The sequence below is a fragment of the Kogia breviceps genome, chromosome 3 (genome assembly GCF_026419965.1).
Source record: "Kogia breviceps isolate mKogBre1 chromosome 3, mKogBre1 haplotype 1, whole genome shotgun sequence".
Taxonomy (NCBI): Eukaryota; Metazoa; Chordata; class Mammalia; order Artiodactyla; family Physeteridae; genus Kogia; species Kogia breviceps.
Window position 1 is genome coordinate 74,789,974 of NC_081312.1, and position 26,771 is coordinate 74,816,744.

The 26,771-nt window shown below is 53.6% G+C and overlaps 3 protein-coding genes across 18 annotated transcripts in view; 2 read left to right on the forward strand and 1 right to left on the reverse strand.

Annotated features, from left to right (window-relative positions):
- Window positions 1–120: 120 nt before the first annotated feature.
- Window positions 121–8,854, forward strand: AP1G2 (adaptor related protein complex 1 subunit gamma 2). Of its 14 annotated transcripts, none has more exons than XM_059055666.2 (22): window positions 123–170; window positions 603–813; window positions 1,230–1,354; window positions 1,498–1,639; window positions 1,763–1,859; window positions 2,029–2,105; window positions 2,224–2,319; window positions 2,716–2,796; window positions 3,091–3,189; window positions 3,366–3,421; window positions 3,589–3,702; window positions 3,888–4,028; window positions 4,113–4,167; window positions 4,248–4,370; window positions 5,955–6,044; window positions 6,135–6,262; window positions 6,526–6,630; window positions 6,958–7,081; window positions 7,164–7,296; window positions 7,983–8,146; window positions 8,372–8,470; window positions 8,558–8,854. In XM_059055666.2, exons 2-22 carry the CDS (start codon window positions 604–606, stop codon window positions 8,657–8,659), a joined length of 2,361 nt encoding a protein of 786 aa, XP_058911649.1. In that variant the 5' UTR covers window positions 123–170; window position 603; the 3' UTR covers window positions 8,660–8,854. The 14 variants fall into 14 exon arrangements, with proteins under 14 accessions (XP_066884801.1, XP_058911649.1, XP_066884799.1 ...); XM_067028693.1 differs by lacking the exon at window positions 123–170 and adding an exon at window positions 399–431; XM_067028700.1 differs by lacking the exon at window positions 2,029–2,105 and having other exon boundaries at window positions 121–170.
- THTPA (thiamine triphosphatase) lies at window positions 7,878–12,087 on the reverse strand. Its single transcript, XM_059055690.2, has 3 exons — window positions 11,730–12,087; window positions 10,809–11,360; window positions 7,878–9,697 (listed from the first exon to the last, which is right to left on the reverse strand). The coding sequence occupies exons 2-3, from the start codon at window positions 11,353–11,355 to the stop codon at window positions 9,585–9,587; spliced, it is 660 nt and encodes a 219-aa protein (XP_058911673.1). The 5' UTR covers window positions 11,356–11,360; window positions 11,730–12,087; the 3' UTR covers window positions 7,878–9,584.
- Window positions 12,088–14,357: 2,270 nt separating this feature from the next.
- The window catches only part of ZFHX2 (zinc finger homeobox 2), a 30,941-nt gene continuing 18,527 nt past the window's right edge, over window positions 14,358–26,771 (forward strand). Inside the window, exon 1 of one of the 3 annotated variants that reach the window (XM_067028735.1) lies at window positions 14,358–14,433. The gene's annotated coding sequence lies outside the window, so the exon portion shown is untranslated. The other 2 variants (XM_059055662.2, XM_067028734.1) reach the window with 2 other exon arrangements.

The window sequence follows — 26,771 nt, forward strand, 5'->3', positions numbered from 1 at the left end:
AGGAAGGCCTGAGCTAGAGGATTCAAGACTGCTCTGCTGGTCGGCCCAGGAGGGGCGGGGTCCCGTGATGGGGGCGGGGAGAGGGACGGTCCAGACCAAGTCCCAACGCTCGCCGGGGCTAGTACTAGGAAGTGCTCGGGGGAGAGGAGCGGAATTGAGACTGAAGTCAGGTGAGGCTAGAGTTAGGGCTGGCGTCCTGGTGTGGGGAAGCTGAGGCCGCCTAAGAAGTGAACGGCGGTTCCCGAGGAAGAAACAGCTCTGGGCTCTAGAAGGAAGGGAATGGCTAACCTAGAGATGGAAAACCAGGTGTAGACTGAGGGAAAAGAGGGGGGCGGGGGGGGGGGGAAATAGGCGGGGTTCCGGCGCATGCTCGGTAGCAACGGGCGTGGAGTGGGGAGGGGACGCATGCGTAATGGAAGTCTCCTCCCGCGGTGAGGAGGGGGCGGGATTTGGGGGCACGCGTGGGGAAAGGGCTCAGTTTTAGGGTAGCGGAGGGACTCAAGCCCTCAGGAACTTGGTACAGGGCAAGCCTGTGCAGAAAGGCCAGACGCTTCCAGCCAGAAGGTTAAAGCCCTCTCCGCTCCCGGGCTTTGCCCCCCCAGGATGGTGGCGTCCTCGTCCTCGCTGAAGCTTCAGGATCTAATCCAGGAGATTCGTGAGGCCAAGACCGAGGCCCAGGAGCGAGAGGTGATCCAAAAGGAGTGCGCCCACATCCGGGCCTCCTTCCGCGATGGGGACCCTCTGCACAGGCACCGCCAGCTGGCCAAACTGCTCTACGTCCACCTGTTAGGCTACCCCGCCCACTTTGGACAGGTACTGAGCAGGGACGCCTCCCTTCTAAGTTTGATGAGAGAAGCTAGTGGAGCACCGTCTCGGACCCCCTCACCTATTTGTGCCCCAATTTCTTTATTCGACAAAGCTTCTGAGCCCTCACAGCATGCACCGCAGACCTCCTTCCGCAGTATAACCCCAACTGGTCATCAGCTGGGCTGAACCCTTCATTCTCTGGCCAGCGCCATTCAGGGCACCTCCTCCTCTCTTCCCATTCTCCTGCTTCCCTGAAACTACCCACTAACTGAATCTCCTAGACCTCTCTTCTTGTTGACGGGAGGGTCATGGGATATGCTGCCCTCACAGGTTAATCTGGTGTAAAGGAGGAAGATGGAAAAGGGACGTTAGTGCCTCTGGTTTCACCCCTGCCCCTTCCTGGTCTGCCCCCTTCCCTGTAGATGGAGTGCCTGAAACTGATCGCCTCCCCCAGGTTCACAGACAAGAGGGTGGGCTACCTGGGGGCCATGCTTCTACTGGATGAGAGGCAGGATGCCCACCTGCTCATTACCAACAGCATCAAGAAGTGAGAGAGTTCTGGGAAGCGCTTGGAATCAGGGAGATGGGAGAGTGGGGAACTGGGAAATCCCAGGGAGTTGCCTGCTGTAGGTACTGGGAAGGGCTGGATTTTTCAGAGGCTTGACTGACCGTCCTCCCAAAACTCTGCAGTGACCTGAGCCAAGGGATTCAGGCTGTACAAGGCCTGGCCCTGTGCACTCTGAGTGCCACGGGCTCTGCTGAGATGTGCCGGGACTTGGCCACTGAGGTGGAGAAACTGCTCCTGCAGCCTAGCGCCTATGTGCGCAAGAAGGTGAGATGGCAGGTTCTAGGCACTTGCGCCTCCAGAAACTGTCCCGTCTGCCACGTGGCAGAGATGTGGGGGGCGGTCCATCCCAGCAGACCCTGCCCCCTCTGAGACCTGTGACCTCTGCAGGCTGTTCTGACTGCAGTGCACATGATCCGGAAGGTCCCTGAGCTCTCCGACATCTTCCTCCCACCCTGTGCCCAACTGCTTCATGAACACCACCACGGTAAGGCCATGGGGCTCCTCGTCCCCTGCCTCAGCTCTGGCTGTGGACAGAAGGGAGATGCGGGATGGGAACAGCAGCTCCTAGGAGAAGGGTAGCACGTGCACACAAACACACGCAGTAGACTCCCCTGTGCCCCGGCCCACCACTCACTTCCCCCACCCTGACCCAGGCATCCTGATGGGCACCATCACGCTGATCACAGAACTCTGCGAACGAAGCCCTGTGGCCCTCAAGCACTTTCGAAAGGTGGGCTGGCGAAGGGGCGGGCCCCAGGCCAGGAAGAAAAGGGCAGTAGGGTTGGAATGGGGCTGAAGATCGAGAGGATTAGGAAGAATGCTCAGACCAGGCCGTGCCGTCCCTCCAGATGGTGCCCCAGCTGGTGCACATCCTCCAGACTCTGGTGACAACGGGATACTGCACAGAACACAGCATATCTGGAGTCAGCGACCCCTTCCTGCAGGTGGGCTGACCCTTCCCTGCTATATCCCTAGAACAAAAAGCTTAGTAGGCCCATGGCCAGTGGTCACTTCCCAGAGAACACTTGGGCTCAGTCAGTGTCTTGGGTGGGAGGGTGGCAGGCACCAGGTTCTCCCAGGACCAGTGTGGGGAGGGGGATACCTGAAGGCCAGAAAATCCAGTTTGGTAACAATATGTTTAAAAAGCCTGTCCTCAAATCCCCTGGCCTCACACACCTCTGAACCCCTCCAAGGGACCAGTGGAGGTCGGGGGAGGGCCAGGGAGGTTCTCGGGAACCAGCCAGACCCCTCACAACGCTCTCCTCAGTGCTGGACTTTTCTCCTCAGCCCCACGACTCCTTCCCCTAAGAACCACCCCCCAACATATAACCCAATTTCAGGTCCAGATACTTCGTCTGCTTCGGATTCTGGGCCGGAACCACGAGGAGAGCAGTGAGACCATGAATGACTTGCTGGCCCAGGTGGGGGTGGGGTTGCTGGTTAAGCGTGTTGCTCTGTGATCCCACTGGCCCTGCGCATCCCTCACATGACCACTCACCATGCGGTGGCCATATGATAACGTCTCCATTTGCCTCTGGACTGGGATCTCCCTGAGGACAGGGACACAGTCTGTCTCAGTGCAGTAGCCCCTGGCACATAGCGGGAGCTCAGGGAACCTTGTTAGCTATTTGAGCGATGATATGATGGAGACCTTTCAGAGACCTGAGGAGAGGACAGAGCCCCTTAGAGATGCATCTTCTCTCACATCCACGCAGGTAGCCACGAACACAGACACCAGCCGAAATGCTGGCAACGCGGTCCTGTTTGAGACGGTGCTCACCATCATGGACATCCGCTCTGCAGCGGGCCTGCGGGTACCCTCCCGTATGCCCCTCCCCCCTGGGGCCCCTCCCACCCGCCCCAGCCAGGCAGAAAGGTCCTGTTCACTGGTTTCTCCTCCCCACCCTGGTCACCCCTGTGCCACGCAGTCCCCACTCCTGAGTGAGCAGGTTGCTCCTTCCCTGACTGTCCCCAACCTCTGCCTCCGTAGGTTCTAGCTGTCAACATTCTTGGCCGCTTCCTGCTCAACAGTGACAGGAACATTAGGTAATAGGCCCAGGTGTCTGGCTGGGCTGTGTCACTGAGCCCTGGGTCCTCTGCCCTTCTTCCAGAGTCTCCGGATTCACCAGCTTCTTATTCCTATTCCCAGGGCAGGACAGGGTCAGGGAGGGCTGACGGCCATGGCATGACAGGGCCTCTCCTGCTCTGGCCAGGTACGTAGCCCTGACGTCCTTGCTGAGGCTGGCGCAGTCTGATCACAGCGCTGTGCAGCGGCACCGACCCACCGTTGTGGAATGTCTGCGGGAACCTGATAGCTCCCTCAGCCGGTGAGCAGGACGGAGGAAGGAGAGGGCAGGGCAGAGGGCCCAGTGCCTGGTGGCCAAGACCCAGGCCAGCTCAGAGCAGCTGGAAAAAGGGGACTAAGGAGACAGATGCCTGTGGAAGGGGGGACCCGAGGCATGTCATAGGGTGACCTGGGTTACCTTGTATAAACACACATCTCTCCTGCCAGGCGGGCCCTGGAACTGAGCCTGGCTCTGGTGAATAGCTTCAACGTGCGAGCCATGACACAGGAGCTGCAGGGTTTTCTGGAGTCCTGCCCCCCTGATCTACAGGCCGACTGTGCCTCAGGCATCCTGCTGGCAGCAGAGAGGTGAGGGGATGGGTGCCCACGAGGCAGAGAGGGTGGAATCCAGGGACCATCAGCACCAGGACTGAAGAGTAGTATGTCCCCTAGGTTTGCCCCAACCAAGCGGTGGCACATAGACACCACCCTACGTGTGCTGATGACGGTGAGGCAGGGGCTGGACTGAGAGCTGGGTGGGAGCATGCAGGGTTCACCACACTGACTCAGCCACGTTCACCCCTCCAGGCAGGCACCCATGTGCGCGATGACACAGTGGCCAACCTGACCCAGCTGATTGGGGGCGCCCAGGAGCTCCATGCCTACTCTGTGTGCCGTCTCTACAGCGCCCTGACTGAGGACATCTCCCAGGTACTGCTCCCACCACCAGGCCTGGGGCTGCCCAGCCCTTCCTGGGCCACCTGCTCCGTACACCTGATTCCCAACTGTTTTTCCCTCAGGGTCACAGCTCTCTACTTAGCAGAGGAGACACTCAAAGACAGAACCCTATTTGTAGTTAGAACACCTGGACGTCTGTCCTGGCTCTGACACCTACTGTCTGTGCAACCACAGATGACTCATTTACCTTCATGCTAGGTCTACTCAACATTCTACCCTGCTTATCTCCCGGAGCTGCCTTGATCTTAGCCTTTTTTTTTTTTTTTTTTTTAATGTGGGATCTTAGTTCCCCAACCAGGGATCGAACCCGTGCCCCCTGCATTGGAAGCATGGCGTCTTAACCACTGGACTGCCAGGGAAGTCCCCCATAGGTTTTGTTTGTTTGGGCTGCGTTGGATCTTTGTTGCTGTGCATGGGCTTTCTCTCTAGTTGCAGCGAGCGGGGTCTACTCTTCGTTGCGGTGTGCGGCTTTTCATTTGCGGTGGCTTCTCTTGTTGTGGAGCAGGGCTCTAGGGCGCACAGGCTTCCGTAGTCGTGGCACGCGGGCTCAGTCGTTGTGGCTCATGGGCTCTAGAGCGCAGGCTTAGTAGTTGTGGCGCACAGGCTTAGTTGCTCCGCGGCATGTGGGATCTTCCCGGGCCAGGGCTCGAACCTGTGTCCCCTGCATTGGCATGCAGATTCTTAACCACTGCATCACCAGAGAAGTCCCCGGTTTTATTATTACCTTGAATGCTGAGTGAAATCACAGATGCCAACCAGTATCTATAGCCCCCTTTCCATATTACTTTAGTAGGCTAGGCAGAAACCACCCGCCCCTTCCTCAAGGGAGGAACACTCCCTCACTTCTCCCCATCCTTGCTGCACCCCTTATGGTTAGGCCATGTAGGTTTGTTTTTGTTTTTGTTTTGGCATTACTTTCTGAATTTTATTCTAGGATATTTTTTTAAATTGAAATATAGTTGATTTACAATATTGTGTTAGTTTTAGGTACACAACAAAGTGATTCAGTTATACATACATATTTTAAGATTACTTTCCATTATGGGTTATTACAAGATATTGAATATAGTTCCCTGTGCTATACAGTAAATCCTTGCTTATTTATTTTACATATAGTAGTTTGTTAATCCCATACTCTTTATCCTTCTCACTCCCCCTTCCCCTTTGGTAACCATAAGTTTGTTTTCTATGTCTGTGAGTCTGTTTCTGTTTTGTATATAGATTCATTTTTATTACTTTTTAGATTCCATATACAAGTGATATCATACAATGTTTGTCTTTCTATGTCTGGCTTAATTTAGTACGATAATCTGTAGGTCCATCCTAGGCCATGTAGTTCTGAAACTTGGCCACCAGAGGGCAGCGGAAGCCCAGGAGCCAGGACAGAGCTGGGAGCAAATTAACAAAACTGCTCATAACTGCTCCCTGTGCTGAGGCCCCTCCCTTTCCCAACCCCTCCAAACTCCACCATCTCTGCACTGCCGAAAGGATGTCATGGGGTCTGGAAGTGAGGAGGGGACATAGACACGGGCCCATCATGTTTCTCATCCCACGCAGCAACCGCTGGTGCAGGTGGCAGCCTGGTGCATCGGGGAATATGGGGACCTCCTGCTGGAAGGGAGCTGTGAGGAAATTGAGCCCTTGCAGGTAGGTCCTGCGTTGGGGATACACTGAGGAGGGACATATCAGGGGAGGCAGGGCTGGCCCCAGGGTCATTCCCTGTGTCCCCCCTGGAAGGTGGAGGAAGAGGAGGTGTTGGCACTGCTGGAAAGGGTGCTGCAGTCTCATATGTCCCTGCCGGCCACCCGAGGATATGCCCTCACAGCCCTCGTGAAGCTCAGCACCCGGCTCCGTGGGGACAACAAGTAAGAGTGGGTCCCAACCCCTCCCACAGAGCCTCTTCTTGGTGCCTCCACTGAGAGATGTCCCTTCACTGTGCCCCCCAGTTTCCGAGTTTCTGTCCAGGCCCACACCCCGATCCCCACTCCTCCGTCCTTAGCTTCTTCCTTTTGAGCCAAGAATCATGGGTATATCCGTGGTCTGGGGGCCTCTTCCTTTCTTGCGGCATCCTGGAGGTGAAGGGCATGGCAGACGACCCTTCCCACTCACGCACCACCCTGCGGCCCAGCCGCATCCGCCAGGTTGTGTCCATCTACGGGAGCTGCCTGGACATGGAGTTGCAGCAGCGGGCGGTGGAGTATAACACCCTCTTCCGGAAGTATGACCACATGAGGTGTGCGCGCCACTCTGCCAGTGTGGGACCCTAACCGCTGGCCCGCTCCCCATTGTCCCTTTCTGGGTGCAGGGGCCTCATCCTCACCTGTGTCCTTCCTCATCCAGTCAGAGCCTCCTACTCACAGTTCACTGAAGCTAAGTGGGCTTCCCACCATCCTTGTTCATCTGAAGGCCAGCAAGACTGTGCCATCTCAGGAAATCAGAGGGGCACTTCTGACCCACCATGTGCCCAGGACTCCCCATGTTCTTACCCCTCCTCCCACGTGCCTCATGTGCAAAGCCCAGGGTCTACCCAAAGGAATACACCTGCATTCCATCCTCTCAGGGCTGCCATCCTGGAAAAGATACCTCTCGTGGAGCGAGGTGGCTCTCAGGTTGATGAGGAAGCAAAGGAAAGCAAAGAAACAGCCCAGCTTTCGGAAGCAGCCCCTGTCCCCACAGAACCCCAGGTGAGGAGGCCGGGAGCCCCAGGGGGTAAGAGCATGGTCCAGCTTCCATACCCAGCCCTGACACTTCTGCCCTCTCTCCCAGGCCTCAAAGCTCTTGGATCTGTTACATCTCCTGGATGGCCCTTCTGGGGACGCCCAGCACCCTCCCCCTCTGGATCCCACCCCAGGAGGTGCTTTGATACACGTCAACCTTCCCTTTGCTCCTCCACCCCCTGGTAAGCCTCAGCAAAGGGGAGATGTCTTAAAGAAGGGGTGGTGGAAATAGGCATGCTTCCCCTTCTAAGCCAAGGACTGAGGTTGATACCCTCTTCCCTGCTGTGTACCCCCACCACATCCCCATCTTAGTGCAAGGCTTCATTACATCATGCCAGTCTCCTCCTGAACACCCTCCAGTATCTTCCCTTTGTTCCAGACTTCTTCCCTGGCCTGCGGGCCCTGCTTCCTCCCCGCCCACCTCACATGCTTTCCCACTATGCGTTCCACTGGCCCCCTCTCAGCTCCTCAGGCCCTCTCACCTCAAGCCCTTGGCGTTCATATTCTTTTCACATGGAATGTTCTTTCCCCAGCACATCAAAATGACTGGCTCATTCTCAATCTTCAGGCCTCAGCTAAACTGTCAGATGCCTTCCCCTACCTCTCCTATTTAAATTAGTTACCCCCAGTTATCCTGGCATAGTTTGTTTCCTTCAGAGCACCTTAGTCTGTGATTATCTTTCTTGTTTATTGTTTCTCTCCCCCCCGACTAGGCTGTAAGCTCCATCAGAGGCCACATCTTATCCCCTCTGTCACTAGCATCTCGCACAGTGCCCTGCACCCAGTGGGTGCTCGTTTAATTTTTATTGAATGAGTGAATTATTATCTTCAGCCCATACAGTGAGCCACTTCTTTCTCCCTGCTGTAGCTCCCATCCCAAATCTCAAAGTGTTTGAGCGTGAAGGATTACAGCTGAATCTTTCTTTCGTTCGGCCCCCTGGAACCCCTACTTTGCTGTTAATCACTGTCACTGCCACCAACACCTCTGGGGGTGATGTCACCCACTTCATCTGCCAGGCCGCTGTGCCCAAGGTTTGTAGAAGACTGGGATTCAGAGGTGGCCTCGGTACTCTAGGAGAAAAGGCCACTAAGTAGAGGAGGTGGGTGGGGGAGAGGATGAGATAAGAAGGGAGTGACTTGCAGAGACAGGCACTTGGGGAGTTATGGGAAGAGGGTTTAAAACTATTGGCTGTGGAGGGGTTACCTGAGCCCAGCAAGCTGCCCTGCGGTGTGCTCCATCCAACCTCCTGTGTTCAGAGTTTCCAGCTGCAGCTACAGGCTCCCAGTGGGGACACAGTTCCAGCTCAGGGTGGCCTTCCGATGACCCAGCTCCTCAGAATCCTCAATCCTAAGAAGGTGAGCTCCAGGAGCCCCTCGAGGCTAAGACCCAGTGAAGGGAGGAGTCATTGGCGCTTAACCTGGTCTCTGCTCTCCTATTCCTAGGCCCCCTTGCGGCTGAAGCTGCGCCTCACCTACAACCACTTTGGCCAGTCGGTGCAGGAAATCTTTGAGGTGAACAACTTGCCTGTGGAGACATGGCAGTAACTCGGCCTCCACTCACAGCCTGAAACCCTCCTGTGTCCCCAAACCCAGGGGCCCCAGCTACTTGGAGCCCATATCTGAGGACAACCAGCAGGTGGCACTCTGGTCCTGTACTTGCCACTGCAGAAACGAGTGGGGGGACTGCCCCCAACCCCACAAATAGTGAAAGCCCAATAAAGCCTGAGGGGGGAAGCCATATTTGAGGTAGAAAACGTATGTGAATAACAGCCAGGGAAGAGCCTTCTTACACAGGAAGTAGGTATCTTGCCCTAAGCCTTTGGAACTGGTCTCAACAAAGGAAGGTTTACTTTCTACCCCTGTCCAGGTTGGGGGGCAAATGTGCCCCTAAACTTCCACAGGAGGCACTCTACCCTCTGGGCCAGAGCAGAGCACAGGGGCAACATCAAACCAGAATTTCTAGATTTCTAACAGGGATTCCTACCCATTTCCCCAACCTTCTGCTATTCCCCATACCCCAGGGCAGGGAATTCCCTGCTGCCTCCCCTCATCTCTAACTCAGCTGTAAGGCGGTTTAGGAGCCGCTGGCAGAATCAATGGCATCGACCAAGGGAGGGAGGGTGGCAAGGGATTTTCCTGTGCTTAAGTACTGATCACGGCTAAGTGGAAATCCTATAAACACGAGCGGAAATCAATGGAGGCTGCTTAGCGGCCAGGGGAGAGGGGCGGCCCACAGATTGCCTCTGACGGATGAGGGAGAGGGGGCAGCCAGGGAGGGCTCCAGGAAGGATAGCTGAGGGTAGGGTGAAGGAACAGGCAGAGCTGGAGAGAGAGGAGTCACTGTGGGAAGGGAAGCCAGAGAGCAAGAGGCACAGTGAGCCCAGGAATGAACCTCATTCGACCCAGAGCTTTCTTCCCCATCAGGCAAGTGACACCCTAGCCCAGTGTCACGTCTGGATCTTCCAGTCCCCTAAGGCTTCTCTTTGGAGCTGTACACTTCTAGCAGGCGCTGATAGTCCTGAGGCCGGAAGCGCTGTAGGTACACAATCAGCTTGGCAGGTGCCGTCTCCTGCGCCAGCACACCTACAGGCAAAAGGAGAATGAGAACCAGACAGAGCCGGAAATGCTTTGACTCTCGCTGCCCACGCAGCTGGACCCCAAAGTTGTTTCCAAGGCAGCGATGGGATTCCGAACGCCGTCCATCCAGCTTCCCTAACTCGCCAGCCCACTCCCTGATTAGCGTAGGGAAGCGGGGCCTAAGAGGGCCACTTGAGGCAGGAGTGGGCCTGGGAAGCCAAGCATGAGCCTCTCCTCCAGCAAGAAGTGGTGAAAGGCACTCAGGCACCATGAAGACAGAGGGTGCCTCAATAGTTACTCATTTCAATTACTGCTTCTGCCCCCCAATCAAGATTAAAGCCTATCCAGGCAGGCCAAAGCTCATTAGCTTGGTAATGAAGCACATGCAGAGATGCACACAGAGAGAGAAACCAAGGGATGTAGAAAGAAGAGAAGCAGCTACAGCCATGGGGTGGGATTCGCGGGGAATTCTAGCCTGTGTGGTGTGGAGTCACAATAAGCCAGTGTCTTGATTGTTAGTGCCTGGCAGCATGCTGGGCAGATAGCAGGGAACTCACTGTGGGTTTGCTGGGGAGGCAAGAGCAGCATTCCAGGGCTGTAAGGCCCGATGGCATGCACAACACTATACTGTGGATGAACTGTGTACAAGGGAGCTAAGCCTGGGAACAGAAAAACTAATCTGCTAACATTTGCCCCACTGTCTGTCACATAGGCACAACATTCTTGTCTTTTACTCAAGCCAATAGGACAAATTAAATGAGGATTTAGTTGTAAAAGTGAGAGGACAGGAGTTGGGAGAAGGAAGGATGAATGGAAAGATTGAAGAGGAGAACTGACAAATAGAACTGAAGGACACTTGGAGTGACTAGAGGTATGAGAACTACATGAGACAATGACTGGGATGGATTAGAGACATGGAAGGATTCAATCCAGGTTAGACAACTATTACAAAAGAGGAAACTGGATTTGATAGAGCCCTAAGCAAACTGGGTCCTCTAGAAAATTGCTAAAATAATTCCCCTTACAGAAATAGCCTCAAGACCCTCCCCACTAACTGGCCCAGGGGGTACACCCAGAAGAGGAGCAAGGGAAGCACAGAAAGACCTGTCTCCCTCACCAAGCATGCTGCTGAGGCTGTGGATCTTCTCTAGGGCAGCTGGGACTTCAGCCTCCTCTTGCACCAGGGCCTCTACCTCACCCACAGCGTAGCCAAAGTCAGCTGTATCCAGGTCCACCCTGAGCGGCAGTTCCTCTTCATCAGCTCCGCGCAGCACCAGTTTCCAGGCACTACGCTTAGTCACAAAACTAGCTACTTCCTGCAGCCCCAGCGGGCACAGCACAGCAGCCACGCCTCCAGCCTCCGGGACTTCAGCCCTCAGCACCTCACAGAGCTGGGCCACAACTGCAGGCTCAGCTGTGAGTTCCATGTACTCAGTGTGGGGTCCTGAGACACTTGCTGCTCCAGGACATTTGAGCTCCCATCCACTGCCCTCTCGCTGTCGGAGCCAGTAGTCAGCCCGCATGAGGCTCAGCTCAGGGGTGTCATAGTAGCTGTCTCGGAAAGTGACTCGGCGCTCCAGGGTACCCCCCAATTCCTGCAGCCGCTCCTCTGTGCCAGGGCTGGGAACAAACTTTCGCTCCACTTCAATCAGGCCCTGGGCCATGCTACCTGCAATCAGTCAATGAACAAACATTGGCTGAGCTCCCAAAGACCCCTACCCCCGGAAGAACTTAGGAGGCGCACACACTGTCGCAGTGCTCTGTTGGGGGCCCTTCCTCCCTGCCTCTGTGATGGATGGCCCCTTCTTGTCTCTGATGTTTTAAGGTTCAGCAATAGGGATAAGTCTCCAGTTAAGACCCCTTCCACTGCTGAAAATGCCCTCAATCCAAAGGGCTCTCCAGAAAGCAGGCCGTGTAGCGGGTGTCCTTTCAACGCGCCTGCTAGACACCATGCTACCCCGGGAGGACGGCGGCTCACTGCCGGGGTAGACCCCGCCCGATCCCCCACAGCAACGGCCAGCGGAACCTCGAGTCTCACCTCAAAGCCCCAGTATCTCCCTCTCGCGGGACCTGGAGTAGGGGGAAGGGAGCCCACGCCACGCCCGCGAGGAATGCCGGGAGCAGTTCCTGGTCCCGGACTCGGCCCGGTTCTCTGCACACCCGGGAGGTCCCGGCACGAGCGGCCATATTAGGCCCGCTGTGGCGAAGCCGAGGGCAGGCCGGGGCCCGAGAAGCCTGCTAGCTTATAGGAGGCCGCAACCTCCGCGGTGGGCCGAGAGGGAGGCCGCCTCCCTGCGCTCTGCTCCTCCTCCCAGACCCCTGCCGTCTCTCGGGGGTGGGGGCGGCCCGGGTCTCAGGCTGCCGGCTGAGTCGGCACCCTGGGGGCCCGGGTGCATGATGGGAGATGTAGTTCCAAAGGGAGACTGCTTTCTTGCCCCACCCGTCGCTATGGTGACAGGAAAGCTGCGATTAACGCCAGCGGGACTCAACCTAAAGTTGAGAGAGTTGGATGGAAAAGGAGCTGAGGCCCCAGTCGTGTCTCCAACCCCCACACCCCGTTGGCAAATGGGCCTGGAATACAGGACACTCACTCAGACGCTGTCCAGAAAATATTTTATTGACTATTATGGTGTCCCACTGAATGCGGGCCAGTGGGAATGAGCTAGGGGGAAAAAAAAGGATAACTAAGACCAGTACAGCTACTCTAGACTCTGGAGTTTTAAAGGGGAGTTAATATATCCCCATGAATGTTCAGGATAAGGGTGGATGGAAGACTTTCTATAAAAGGAGGAAGTGATATTTTGGATGAAAACTAAAGACATAATGGGATTTCAACGGTTGGAGACCAAGATGGTGACAGGAACAGCATGAGCAAAGGCTCAGAAGCTGGAGAGCACCTGGCCCGTGTGTAAGAGGAAAGAGATGAATCTAGAAATACACTTGAGGGGCAGGTTGGAAAAGGTTTTGAGTGTCAGACTGAGGAGTTTGTCCAGTGGCCCCTGAGCAGGCTTTGTCAGGAATAGGAGAAATACTTGTGTTCATTTAAAATATAGGAAGACATGAGAATGGCCCTTTGCTTTGGGAGACAAAATAGAGAAGGCTCCTTCTTACTCCCTCCCAGGGCTATGATTAGCTGGAGGCATCAACTGTATGTCTGATTCTTTGGGTAAGGTAGCTTGCTGAAGAACAGTTGCTCTTGTCAACTCCTGTGCCTGCTCCTATGATGGGTGAGAAGTGCTAGGTTGTCAATACCTGTCCTCTCCCCAGTATGTTTCTGGAAACACGTGACCCATGGGAGGTACTGTGGAGAGGACACTGGTTTACAGACATGGCATGTTGAACTTGGGATCTCTTTTAGGCATACCCTGCCACATCCTATGACAGGTACCAATGTGCAGAGAGGGGAGGGACCCCAGCCCCTAATTCCTTTAATTGGCCTGCTTTTCATCTGTCCTTTGCTTATCAGTTTTGTTGCCCAGAGGAAGAAGACTTAATCTCTTCTGTGAATTATAAGGTCCAGTCCAGTAGGGCCAAGGCAGCAGTTTAAGGAAAAGGAAAGACCAGACTCCAAAGTTAGACAGACCTGGAGTTGAGTCCCATCTTCACTTTACTGGTGTTTGGCATTGGGCTAGCAACTCCACCTCCCTAAACCTCTGTTTTCTCTTTGGTAAAATGTGGACTGCCTCACAGTTAAGTGTGAGGAATTCAGTGACAAACTGTCACATCATAGAGATTCAAAATGTTAGTTTCTTTCTCCTTCATCTTTTCCTGTGAACTCCAAGATTTTTTTTTCTTTTAAGAGAAGTAGGCTATAGCAGCTAGTGTGAGATCTGGAGTCAGACTATCAGGATTTGAATCCTGGAGGGGTCACTTATTGGCCGTGTGACCTTGGGCAGGTTAATTAACTTGTTTGTGCCATGGTTTCCTCAACTGTAAAATGAGACTAGTTGTGAGGATTAAGTAAGTTAATATATGTAAAAGTGCTTGGAACTGTCCCTATGCACGCAATAAATTTTAGCAGCTATTGTTATTAGAATATAGGGGAGCTTATGGGAGCTGATAAACTGAAGATGAGGATGAGGAGCCAGAACCTCCCCTCCCCCCACCCAACTCTGGGGACTCAGTGACCACGTGGAGGAGACAGAAGCTCCCAGGGACCAAGACTAATTGCTGTGGAAGATAAGGTTCTAGTGCCCAATTGGAACGGACAGGAACTAATAAAGCAAGAAGAAGGGAGTGAAAAAAGAGAGATAGGCCTCGACTGGCTCCGGGAAGCTGGAAGAAGCCAGGACTTGCTCTAGAGCTGATTTAAAACAAAATTACAAAACACGTGTGCGATTTGATTTCTGCAAGCAGAAGGAAGAGAAGACAGGAAAGTGTTTAAAGGAGCCTGCCCTCTTTGCAGGCACCGGCTTGGACCTGGCGCCACAGTCAAGCAGGTGGCCGGGACCGCTGTCCGCCTGTCCTCGGGCCTCTGGTCCCGCCCACAGTCCAGCCAAGCAGGCGGACACAAGCTCTAGAACCGGGGGGGGGGGGGGGGGGGGGGCCGGGGCGGGGGTGGACGGACTACAACTCCCGGCATACTCCGCGGCGGGCGGGCCGCTGCACCTGCTCAGTGGGGCCGCCCCGGGCGCCTGGGTATTGATTATTCCATTGTGTGGGACGCCTCGGCTCCAGCCAGTGAATGAGGCGGAGGAGTGAGGGCGAGGAGGAGGAGGAGGAGGGCGAGGAGGAGGAGGAGGGTGAGGAGGAGGAGGAGGCAGGGAGCGAGCGAGAGCCCAGGGTGAATCAATGGAAACCCCCTCACGAAGCCGGGAAAACACTTCAGCCGCAGCCAAATAGCATTGATTATTTTCCTTCACTTCCCTCACCGCCGTGAATTTATTTATTTATTTTTTCCATCTCCGTCCCCGACGCCCCGGAGTGAGCGCTGGAGGGAGGGAGGAGGAGGGGAAAAAAAGGAATCAACACATCGGAGAAGTCCCTTCCAAGAGCCACCCCCTCCCCTCCCCGCCTCGCGCTGCTGGGCGGCCGCGGTTCGACTCCCGTCCCTGCTTCCAGCTGAGGTGTAAGTGCATCGATTTCCGATGCTGCTGGGTTGGTTTTTTTTTCTCCTCTCCCTCTCTCTTCTTCCCTTCCTTGCTCTTTGGAAGCTTGAGACGGAGGGGAGAGGAGGCGCTCGGAGGCTGCCGCTGGAGGGCACGGAGAGGAACGGGAAGGGACTGGGGGAGGGGACCCAGACGGACACACCGAGAGCCTGAGGAGAAGGAGGGACAGGGGTATGGGAGGGAAGGAGCGGGCCTGCGAGCGGGAATGGGGCGAAGAGAGAGGTGCCGGGGTGGAGGTACAGATGGGGAAGGGAAAGGTTTCGAGGCTGGACCAGGAGCCAGCCGGACAGATGGAGGGTAACGAGAGCCTAGAGGGGCCGCGCCGAGCTGTGCAGGGAGCTGGGGTCCCGGAGGGAAGGGGAGGCCGCGGGAGTGCGGGGGCTCGGAGCTGTCAGTCTGGAGGCGCCTGGGTCTCGGTGGCCCCCCGCCGGCCGCAGGATGGGGGAGGAACGGCGGCTAGCAGGCAGGCAGATGGATGGGCAAGCGCGCTGGAGGGTGGGAGGGTTGGAGAGGACGTGGATACCCTTAATCTTCGATCTTAGGTTTTGCCAGAAGTTGAGTTGTTTGTTGGTTTGGGGGGGTGGGGGGGTTGGTTTGTTTTGTTTTGTTTTGGAAAGGTGTGAGTAGTAGGTGAGGGGAGGCCTCTACTCCTATTCAAGGTGAAGTGTGTCTCTCCTGGCCCCCAACTCTCCATCTGCTCTTGTCTATCCCTCTCTCTGAATAGCCCTATCAACGAGAACTCGACCATGCGTTTTGCTGCTCCTGTTGCCCCGCTGATCTCTGTCCATGTGTCCCTACCTCTGGATTTTGCCATTCTGCACCTCATTCATTCTCCCCACCCATCCATCTCCGAGTCTGTGTGTCACTATCTCCGGATGTGACCTCCTACCCGGGTGATCCTTTCCCTGTGTGTCCCTGTCACTATGTGTTACACCTTGGCTGCCTGACTGTTCTACCCATCTAGGACTCCATGCCCTTTCCTTCAGGGTCTGAACGGATATCTCTGGCCTTTTCAGGCTGCTTTGGAGTTTGCTTATCAGTCATGACTGATGATTGTGGTAGTCACTGGTCAGAGACCTGGAAGAGTGGAGGGATGTAGCAGATGTGTCTTCCCCAAGGATTCGAGTGCCCTTTCAGCATGGCCAGGATGGCCTCCTCTTCCATCTTCACCCAGGGAGCTTTGGAACTTCCTACCATTGTTGACTGTCCCCTTTGCCATGTGCCTGTGTCCCCCATCAGGACCTCACCTCTGGTCTCCTGTGTGTCATCTGCCTCTCCAGGAGCTTCCCACCACAAACCTCTCCCTCGCTGACTTGGTTTTCCTCCCTTCCCTCACTTTACCATTCTGTATCATTTCATTTCCCCATTTTGTTTCACCCCCTTTTTCCCCCATCCCTGTCTCCCATGATCTCCTTTGCCTCTTCTTCACCCTTGTTCCCATAATCTGCACTCTTCCTACCTTTTCTCCTTGGTCACCCTAAGTTTCTTGTATTCCTTACCTTCTCACCCAGCATTTTAACTGCAGCAGCGAATGTACCAGAGAGCAAAGGGGCTGGGAGAGTTGGGAAGTATGGTTTGTGAAAGCACATAAACAGGCCAAGAAATCAACTTAATGGACTTCCAGGGGCATATAAACCCCTTCATCAGTCAGGGCCATTATGTTCATTCACTGTCAACTTTGATTTTGTAAAGGGACATTCTCTGGGATTCTAAGCTCCACCCTGCTTGGTTGCCCCTTATCTTTCAGTTCATTCTAGACATCTGTAGCTTTTTCTCTACTTTCTAACTCATCTTTTTCCTGGGTCCTCACTCTTATCATATTTGGATTCAGCATGATTACAAGGCAGTTTTCATTAGTGTGACAGAAGCTATTGATATTTTATGCAATGGGAAAGGTGGATAAAGAGTCTGGAGAGTTTACCTTGTTTTAAGCCAATTATTGTTTTTCCAGACTTCAGGAGCTTGAAGGGTAAAAGGAGGAAGTAGATATGGGCAGAAAATGGAAAATTTCAGAGGTGAATAGAGTGACAGAAAGGAAGGGGAGGCTGGGTGCAATAAGTGCATGGGGTAGAGAAATGCATGACGTGAGGAACGCGCAAAGGAAGGGATGAAAGTACATGTGGAATGGGGGACAGGGGAGGAACCAAGGGGTGATTAATGAAAAATTGGGAGAATGAAATAAAACATGAATTAATAGTGATACAGAAGGAGAGAGGGAGAGAAAGGATAGATTATTTCTCAAGAGGAAGGTCACCAGAAAAAGCAATATGAACTGAATAAATACAGTGGTAAAATGGGGGAAAGGAGGAATGGAAGAATAAGATGAGGTGGGAAAAGAGTATGGTACAAAGAAGGGAAATGGAAGGCAAAGGGAGGAGTGCTGAAGCAGATCAGAGCTGCACAGAGCTTGGTAGGGGGAAAGAGGAGAGATGAGATATCAAAGGAAACAAATGCCTCTGGTGTGAGAAGGACACAGCATGATGGATGCAAAGAGAGCACCGCAGGAGGGGCGATTTGGAAAAAAGGCAGAGCAGAAATACCACTGGGCGAAGCCCCAAAAGAGAGAGATGCCAAAGGAGAGGAGAGAGAGCGCAGAGATATCTGGTGAAGAGAAGGAGAGATTTGGCTCATTCCATCGGCCAAATCCCTCACTACCCCACCGGAGGCCTTTGCTTTTCATCCCCAAGCCAGGGCAACATGAGCAAAGAGATGAAAAAGTGGAATTCCCTTTTACTTTAGCTGATAGGAACTGGAATCTTTCTAGCCCCCTGAGCACCAAAGACCTCCAGCCTCTGATGTCATAAACTGCTGGTGTTGCCTTGGCAACCTGACAGGGGTCCTCCCTCTATGATGTCAGAGCAGCCGGTGTTACCTTAAGACCCATAGAGGAACAACTTGCTGCTTTGCTGGGGAGCTGCACACATTTGGGGCCGGGGCCAGAGTCAAATCTGTAGGATTCTTGCCTCTGGTAGCTTGACCTTGCCTCCCTGGAGCTGTTCTTAACTCCAAATGAAGTCTTGTTTGTGAGCACCTGAGGTTCACTAGAGCCTGCAGGAGCAAGAAGAAGGGACCTCAGGAGACAGGGGCATTGAGGATGGGATGGTAGGACTGAAAAGCAGGAAAAGGAGGAAGAGAGCTGGAAATGGCATTTACAGAATGTGAAAGGAGAAGGGCTCTGTGAGCAGGGAGGAGAGTCACTGAAAATGTAAGATGAACCTTGCTTTGGGATTAGGAATGGAGACGGAAGCTGGAAATGCAGATTAGAGGGGATAGGAGCTTGTGAGAGCTGTGTGAAGCAGGGATACAGAATAGGGAACGATTCTGAAATGCCAGAGGGCATGGTGGAATTTGGCTGTGGAAGGAGGGGGAAAAAAGGGGGACTCTGAGAGAAGCTGTCGGGTGAGAGATCCAGGGTTAGTCCTGATGGCCATATGAGCAAGGGCTGCATCTGTCTAGTTTCCCATCATTTTCTAGGACCTAGCACAATGTCTGTTACACAGAGGATGCTTAATATCTATTGATCAAGAGGTCAAATTAATAGGGAGAGGCTAAGGAAAAGACTTGCCCACCTTCCTTTCACCCTGCCCCTCAGGCCTAAGTCTGCATAAATGGGCAAGCTGGGAAAGCAGACACTGAAGGAAAAGGCTGGAGGGGAGCAACTGTGAGATCTGAGGCAGAGAGAGGAGAGACTGGGTTAGGGGCCCACTTGGAAGCATCCAGGGCTGACTCTAGGGGCTGATCTGGGGAGTCTTTGCAGAGATAATGGGAGGAAAACATGAATGAACAGTCTTAGGAGCCCAGAAGGAAGATACGGAGGAGGCTAGAGAAAGGAGGTGGTTTCCAGAAAAGGTTGAGAGTTGTTTCTAAAGACAGAGTCGGAGATTTTGAATTGGAAGTAGCATCCTTACCCCACCCCATTTCCAATTGTGAAACCACAATTGAATCTGCCATATATAAATACATAAGTACACACACACACACACACACACACACACACACACACGTGTGCACGCATGTGCTGATCACAAAGAGTTCATAAATCAATTCCAGGCCCACCCTAAACACCCTGTCCAAATCCAGACAATTACAAGGAAGTCAGCATTGGCCAAGTGGGACAAAAGGCAGAAAGAGGCACAGACTTGGATGTAAGAAACCCTGTGAGGGATGGCCTTGACGTCTGACTATGCAATGCGTTGTTGGAGTCAAGAGATATAAAGTAAAAGAGGGAGAGGCAAGAGATGCAGAGCTCATCACAGCTCTTGAGGTCTGAAGGGTGGGGAGTCTAAACACAGAAGCCATAGAGGAGAAAGATGCACCCAATCAGGAATTATAACTTAACCTGTTCCTGTGGCAAATGGATCAAAGGAATCCAGGAAAGAAGCTGCTCTGGATGAGAGGAAGCGAGCTGGGAGCCCTGGGGGAGAGTCTAGCTATAATAAGAAAGGGCAGGGCAGCTGGAGAAGGGGCCGGTGGGCGGGGGCCTGCAGGGAGGACAGTGGCGGCTGGATGCACTGTCAGCCTCCAGCCGCCGCCATGGACTTGGGCAGCTCATATTTTGCAGCAGGCGACAGGCTGTCGACACGGCGGTCCTTTACCTCACCGTTAGAAACTCATTTCATTGATTTTTCCATCTTTCTTCTGTGGCTTCTCAGTCATCCCACCCCTCACTTTTCTAGAGCCCCTTGCCTCTCTGTGGAAAGCCCCAGGGGACTGCCTGCCCACCCGTCCTCCCCCGCCAGGCTGGTGAGACAGGGTGGAGGATTTAGAGGTGCCTTTCAGCACCCTGAGGTAATCCCATTGGCTCTCAGTATCCCCCTCTTACAAGCACTTGTGCAGACCAGGGCCTCTGTATCCAGTTTTCTAGGGTGCCCAGTTAAGGGGTAACAGGACTGAGATCCACCTGCTCTCCTGTCACCAAGCTGTACCACTGCTGTGCAGGCTGTACACACCTGGAAGAAGACACCTTTTCCTAATCCCTCCCAAGACAGCTTGGCACCCTTCAAAATCTCTCTTTCAAAGTCAAATGAGAGAACAGGAGCTGCCTCTGTATTGGGGCAGGAATATGGTATTACACTGAAGCCAGGGTTCCAGCCTTGGAATCACAGCTTGATTGACTCCCCACCCTTCAGACCTGTGTTGGCACAGGGGCCTGTGAAATTAGAGGGCCATAAGTAGCAAGCACTCTCTGTGGAGAGAAGAGGGCATTCACGTGCTGTGTCTGGTCCTCTGTGGCATTTTGATGTGCAGAGTAGGTGGGGCAGGGGTGGGTGAAGAAACGTTTACTTCACGTGTGGACATTTCCCTTGTGCCTCCTCCAGTTACTGACAACTACCCTCAGCCTCTCCCTTTGGGGCTGGCATTGGGCTAAAGGTCAAGAGTCAATTGCCAGTCATTTGGCTTCTCAGTGAAGGAGGGCAGAGGGTGGGACAGGAGTGTTAGGTTGTGTTTCCCTGAGGAGCTGATGGGGTAAACACCATTTCCATCCTCAGATTTTTCACTCCTTGTTTTGTTGGTGATGCACCCCTACCCCACCCCAGCCCCCAGTCTCAAGCCCAAAGCCCTCTGGCCCATCCTCCTTTTTCTCTGGTCTTGGCAAGGTTGCTTCTCTGGAGCCCAGTGTGTCCTGAGTCTCAGGTGTCTGAGTCTAGATTCTGCTGCTTGCTTTGACGCGTGTGCCTGTCACGCACCCCCCATCAGAGTTTTCCTTTCTGTCCAGCCATTTCCACGTTCTGTACCACTTTTCCCGCTTGGACCACAAACTCCTCCTTCCTCCCATCCCCAGCTTCATCAGGCTACGTGGGTTTCAAAACCTAGAGATAAATCCCGGTGCTTTAGGGGAAGAAGTGTGCTTGAGGTTAGGCAGAGGGAAGACCAAGGTACTGGGTCAGGATGGACGGGGCGGGGAGGAGTGGGAAAAGCGGAAACAGGCTGAATAGGACGAGAAAGAGGGAGTCAAAGGTAAAAACCACGTGACTTTGAGCCGGGAGAGAGGTGGAGAGAAGGCCACGGTTTAAATGAAAAAGGAAGGAAGGCGGTAGGCTGAGGCTGCGAGGACTCAGAAACGGAAGAGAAAAACCCGGAGCCTGACCCCCCGCAGAGAAATGACGGCCGCGAGGAGGAGGGAGGCCGAGCGGTTGTGGAAGAGGCTTAAGGCGGGAAAGGCAGGCGGCCGGCTCAGCCTCCGCGTCAGTCCTGAGTTCAAGCCGTGCCGGCTTTGACCCTAGTGGGAGGAACTGAAGTGGCAAATTAACGACGATAATGAAGTCACTGCACCTTGTTTGTCTTTGCTGGTTTCCCCTTGAGATTTGTCCTTTGGCCAGACGGGGCACCGTGGGGGAGGGGAGGGCCAGCAGCAGGGAAAGGCGGGGGAGGGGCGCGGAGAAGAGGGCGCGGAGGACAGACGGACCCGGGGAAGAAAGAGCGGGGGGGGCGGGATGAGGAAAGGAGAGAGGAAGACAGGAATGGAGAGGAGGGAAGGGGGACGAGGGAAGAGGAGGGCAGGGGAGAGAGGCGCGGAAAGACGGGAAGGGAAGAGAACAATGGGGAACGGGAGAGGGAAGCCTGGAAGGAGGAGCCGAGGGCCGGGAGGGAGAGGAGCGGTGGCACGGGGAGATGGCGAGCCGGAGGGAAAGGACGTGGCCGGGGCTGCCGGAGCTGCAGCTGGCGGGGCCGGGGGCGGGGCCTCATCTCCATCTCTAATGGCTGTGAAATGAGGTTAGCTCCATTAGAGGCGGTGAGAGTGTAACGAGATCACACTCATTAGGGCTGGGCCCTCCCAGTAATTACCACCACCCCAAACACGCCCGCGCCAGCCGGGCCACCGAGCACAAACAGGCACGCCAGGCACGTGGCAGCACACCCGCACAGGACACCCCGCCGCTGAACGGGAAGCCCAGAGCCCACGCGGGTGTAACCGAGAGCCTCGGGGAGACTCTTCACGAACCCCGAAGAGGTGCCGGGACAGGGCTACACCCAGGCCCTCAGCCACACACACAATAAAAAGCAATAAACATACACACACGTACACCCGAACTCAGGGAATAAGACACGTGGATGAGCAATGATAGTTTCCATTTATTGATCACATACAAAGTGCCAGTCTCAGTAATGATCATCTCAACAGGCACAACTCCAGGAGGAACTATTCCCCATTCTATTTATGAAGCAACAAGCTTTAAGCAACCCACCCGAGGACATTTACATCATAGGGAATAGAACTAGAATTTGATTCCAGGTGTCTGACCTTAAAAGTTATGTTTTAAAATAATACCATACCGTTTTTTCTGAAGTTCATATGCTATTAAGAATACACATGTGTAGACTTCCAACTTTCAGAGGTTATCAGAAATCTGATACCCACCACAACTCCACCCCCAGCAGAGACAGAGACAGAGAGAGAGAGAGAGAGAGAGAGAGAGAGAGAGAGAGAGAGACACACACACACACACACACAGAATGGCCAGGGCCCATGCATAGACTGCAATGCAAATAGCGCCCACTGGAGTCACACAAAGCAGTGGCCTGTTCTGGCCCATCTTACACTAACAACTGGGAGAAGGCCATCCAACACCTTCAGGCTCAAAGGAGAGCATGACAGCACATATGCTCAAAGCAACACACGTTAAGAGAAGAATAACACACTCAGACTCAAGGATCTCATTCACAATGCTTACCAGCCAGAGCTCAGAAGCTTACAAATTAACTTGAGAGCAGAGCACTGGGGTCAGGCTACCTGAGGTCAGTCTCGACTCTATTTTCCAAGTGTTAGACCTTAAAAATTACATAACCCATCTAAGTGTGTTTCCATGGTTGTAAAATGGGAATGAGTAGCTGTATCTATTTTATCAGATTGTAGTGGAGGATTAGGTGATGTGATGCTTCCAGAGGGCTCAGCACAGTGCCTGACACAAGGTAAACATTTAAAGATACTATTATTAGTTGTTGTTGTTGTTGTTATTGTTTTAATAGTATTTAAACAGTCATTACTATCACAAGGGTTCATGCAGAATCAGAGAACCAGAAGGATTTATTGATATACACAGCCACTTACAATGGTATCCTTCCAAGTAATTCTAGAAGAATTACACGTAATTCTTTCCAACCTCAGGGAGATCAAAGGTCTTCCGCAGAGGTCCCCCATGCCAGGATCAGATAGGATCCTGAATCTAAATTCAAGGGCACAGCTCCCTGTTCCCTGGCTCTGGAGTGCTCATACAGAAGAAGGGAAGGGTTCAGAGCTGGCTTTGCGCGCTTATCTAAGCCTGGGTCTCTCCAGTGCACCTACAAGATCACACAGCTCCACACTGCTGTCCTAACACTTGTGGCATCATTGAGGGAGATGCACTGGCAAGAGGCTCCACTCCTCCACAACATCCTCTCCTCCAGCAGCAGACATGCTGCAGCACATCTCAACAAAGCCACGCAAATGTGGATGGATGTTCCTCTCTGGTTGTGGTTTTAATCCACAGCTTCCCCTTTAGCCCTGTCTCCTCCCTCCCAGCCCCATCTTCTTCCTCTCAGCCTCTCCCTTCTCCTCACACCCCACCCAGTTCCCTCCCGCCCACCTTAAGCATCTTGCTTGCTCCATCCCTCTCACTGGGGACAGGCCATCTGCCCAATCTGCTGCCAAAACTGGGAGCCCTCAACGAGATTCAAGATTTTCCAAGATTCCAGATTCGGTATTTACATGTACAGATCAAGATCCAGCTCCCCGCTCCTTCCCTCCCTCTCCCTCCCTTCTTCCTCCGTCCTCTTCTCTGCCTTGGCTGTCTTTCTTTACCCTCTATGATACTCCTTTTCCTGCCTGTCTCATTTCCTGCCATTCTTATTTTCTCTCTTTTGGACAAAACTTCTCTTGCACAAAGTAAACACTCCCTAAGCATTGGGGTGCCAGGGAGATGTCTAGGAGAGATAGGTAGAATTAAAATGAAGGAATAGGAGTACCTTCTTTTGTTTTCTTTTTAAATATAGAAGGTAAGCTTTAGAGACAGAGAAAGTGATAGTTTTAATGCAAGGAGAGGCCATAATAGTTTTGATCCAAGTGTGAGCCTGGGCAAAGCTTCCAGTCTCTGGTTTGGGATAATGGGATGTCTCTAGACGCAGCAATCAAGAGGGCCTGGTGAGAAATGAAGTCTGCTGCTGGGCAGACTAGATTTAAATCCTGCCCACCAAAGAATCTGCCCTCAGTCGAAAAGGCAGAGATGAGAGGATGAGTCCAGGTCAAGAAGGGGCAAGACAGAAGGAAAGCGTCAGCCTAGCTGCACACACCTTTCCCCCCTCTTGGGGTGGCGGGGGCGGACAGCCAGAGAGAAGGAAAGAAACTGACCTGATAGATACCAGTATGGGCACTTTTCACATGTTACCTGCACTAGCCTTCACAACAGCTGGGTAAGGACAGCGGTGGCAGCTGTGTGATCTTGTAGGTGTACGGGAGAGACCCAGGCTCAGATAACAGCACAAAGCCAGCTGTAAACCCTTCTCTGTAAGAGCACTTGGGAGTGAGGGCCAGGGAGTTTCCAGATGAGAAAACAGAGTGGATAAGTAACTTACCAAGGCTGCACAGCTGGTGAGTGGCAGGGAGCCAGGACTGAACCTGGGTCTAAGTGAATCCATAGCCCATGTTCTTCCACTGCCTTAGAAAAAATATCTCACCTGGTTAGAGTTTATTTGCTGTTGGTACCAACTGATCCCCCTAATGTGGGCACACACACTCCATCTTTCCTGCTTCTCTTCCCCTCCCCTCTGTGGCCGCCTCTTAAAAGCAACAGGTTGAAACCAAAAGGAGAGAAGGGCAGGGCAAAGTTAGTGTGGAAGAGGGCAGGCTGGAGGCAGGGATTTCAGAGAGAAGAAAGAAAAGGTCCCTAAAATGGGCTCCAAGGAAAGAGGATAAGATGGAACAATTGGAAAAGTGAAGGGCAAAAATGTCTGGAGGGCTCGGACTTGGAAATCACTGTATGCAAATTGCAAGCAAATGTGCCAGTGCCCTCTGGCTGACTTTTCTGGGGAAGACTTTGCCCTGTCGTTGGGTTTGAAGAAAAGAAAGGAGAGGGGTTTTTGTTTTTTGTTTTAAGTTGGGGAGCTGGGAGGAGAAAGCCAGTCTCTCCCTGCGGGCCTGTCCTCTCCTCGGTGATGTTCCCTCCATAACCACTAGGGGGCAGTCGTGTCACTTTTCCACTCCAGCTCCGCCAGAGATGGGAGGGGGCTCCAGCCCAGGGGAGTCCTGGTCTTGCTGGGGCCCCAGCTCCGGAGGAAGTGCCCCTGGCCAGCTTTGCCTCCAGTTCTACAGGCCCCACGGCCTGGCGCCTCCTCGGTGAGGGGCACATTCTTCCTTTCCTCAGGCCTCACTTCTTTGGTCCTTCCTTTGCCCTTGTCCCTTCGGCTCCTGTAATTCTCGGGTTCTGAAGTCTCAGAGTGTTGTCTTTTGTGGTCTCAGAGCCCGCCTTTGCAGCTTTCCACTTCACATACAAGCCTTTCTGTCCCTCTCATAACATCTTTCTTGGTAGTTCTCTGGGTCCTACTGTCTGTCCTGAAGCCTCCTGGTTCCCTGGCGTCTTCCTGTTCTAAGTACGGTACATTTCAAGAAGTAGGAATTCTTGTCCAGCTACTTACAGGGTGCCTGCCTTTCTGCCCACCTCCCATGGAAGAATATCTCAGTTCAGGGATTATGTTGATGGGGCATCAAGTCCCTAGCTGAGCTTTTATTTTACTTTATTTTATTTTATTTTATTTTTATTTTTTTGCGGTATGCGGGCCTCTCACTGCTGTGGCCTCTCCCGTCGCGGAGCACAGGCTCCGGACGCGCAGGCCCAGCTGCCATGGCTCACGGGCCCAGCCGCTCCGCGGCATGTGGGATCCTCCCGGACCAGGGCACGAACCCGTGTCTCCCGCATCGGGAGGCGGACTCTCAACCACTGCGCCACCAGGGAAGCCCCCTAGCTGAGCTTTTAAAGAAGCAGCACTGCCATCCTTTCCTTCTCTGCTTGAGGAATAACGAGGGACCTGGGTCTGGACAGAGGAAGAGGGCAATACCCCCCAAAAATCTCTTCTGTTTCCCCATAGCTTTCTCTCAGTTTTCCCTTTCTCCTCACGCTGTGAGGGAAGGAAGCATTAGGGAGGGAGATGGAATGAAGGGGCAGCAAAGGAGCTCTGGAGGCTGAGGGCCATTTTGGAGCTAGATGATTCATCTTAGGGGATGACTACACCCTCAGAACTCTCCACCCTCCCCTGGCTCCAGGCCTGCCTCCTCCCATCCCCCTCAGTGGCAGCAGCCTTGTAATTTAAAGCTCTTTCTGTCGCCTCTAATGTGATCCTCTCGTTTTATTGACTCTCTCCGCCGTCTGTGGCGCCCCTTCACATCAATCTCCACTCCAATCACACTGCCACCACTGCCTGCTCTGTCTCCCCTAACCCCTCTCCTCGCGGGCCCCCGGCCCTCGCCTCTACCCAGGTCCTTCCTTTTGACTATCCCCCCCACCTCCACCCTACACCCGATCCGCCCTCTTCCTCCTTCCCTCCTCCACATGCAGGAATGCCGGGGCCTTTAAGGGCTCGCCTTCTCCCTTTCCCCACGTCTAAGGTGTACCCTAAGGGAGAGGAGATGCCCTTAAGGAAAGCCTGGAACCACAGGAGGAATGGCAGTGGTCTGAGGGAGAATAAGACTCTGGGCCTGGTGGTGATGCGTGGGGACCTGTCTCCAGAAAGAGATGAAAACTGAGGTCAAGGTAGGAAGGGTAGAGAAAGGGACGCAGAGATTCAGAGAGGGACAGAAGAAAAGACTGAGGCGGAGGAAAATGGAAGGAGGGGGGAAAAGTGAAAAAATAATTGCTGCAGTTCAAGGTTTGTAATAAATAGTGGGTGATGGGAGAACCACAGAGAAGAAGGGGGAGGGGAGTTGGTGGCAGTGGGGAGAGTGGGAAGAGAGGCACTGAGGCAGAGATAAATTTGCAATTGAAATTCTTTCCTGTAGAGGGGGA

Excerpts from the sequence above, each read along its gene's own strand:
- THTPA (XM_059055690.2), bottom strand. The coding sequence starts at position 11,355 with ATGGCCCAGGGCCTGATTGAAGTGGAGCGAAAGTTTGTTCCCAGCCCT. Across the intron at positions 9,698-10,808 it reads CAGCCTCAGCAGCATGCTTG|GTGTGCTGGCGCAGGAGACG; the intron begins GTGAGGGAGACA and ends TTTTGCCTGTAG.
- AP1G2 (XM_067028693.1), top strand. The coding sequence starts at position 406 with ATGCGTAATGGAAGTCTCCTCCCGCG. Across the intron at positions 6,263-6,525 it reads CGGCTCCGTGGGGACAACAA|CCGCATCCGCCAGGTTGTGT; the intron begins GTAAGAGTGGGT and ends CCTGCGGCCCAG. Across the intron at positions 7,082-7,163 it reads CTGTCCCCACAGAACCCCAG|GCCTCAAAGCTCTTGGATCT; the intron begins GTGAGGAGGCCG and ends CCTCTCTCCCAG.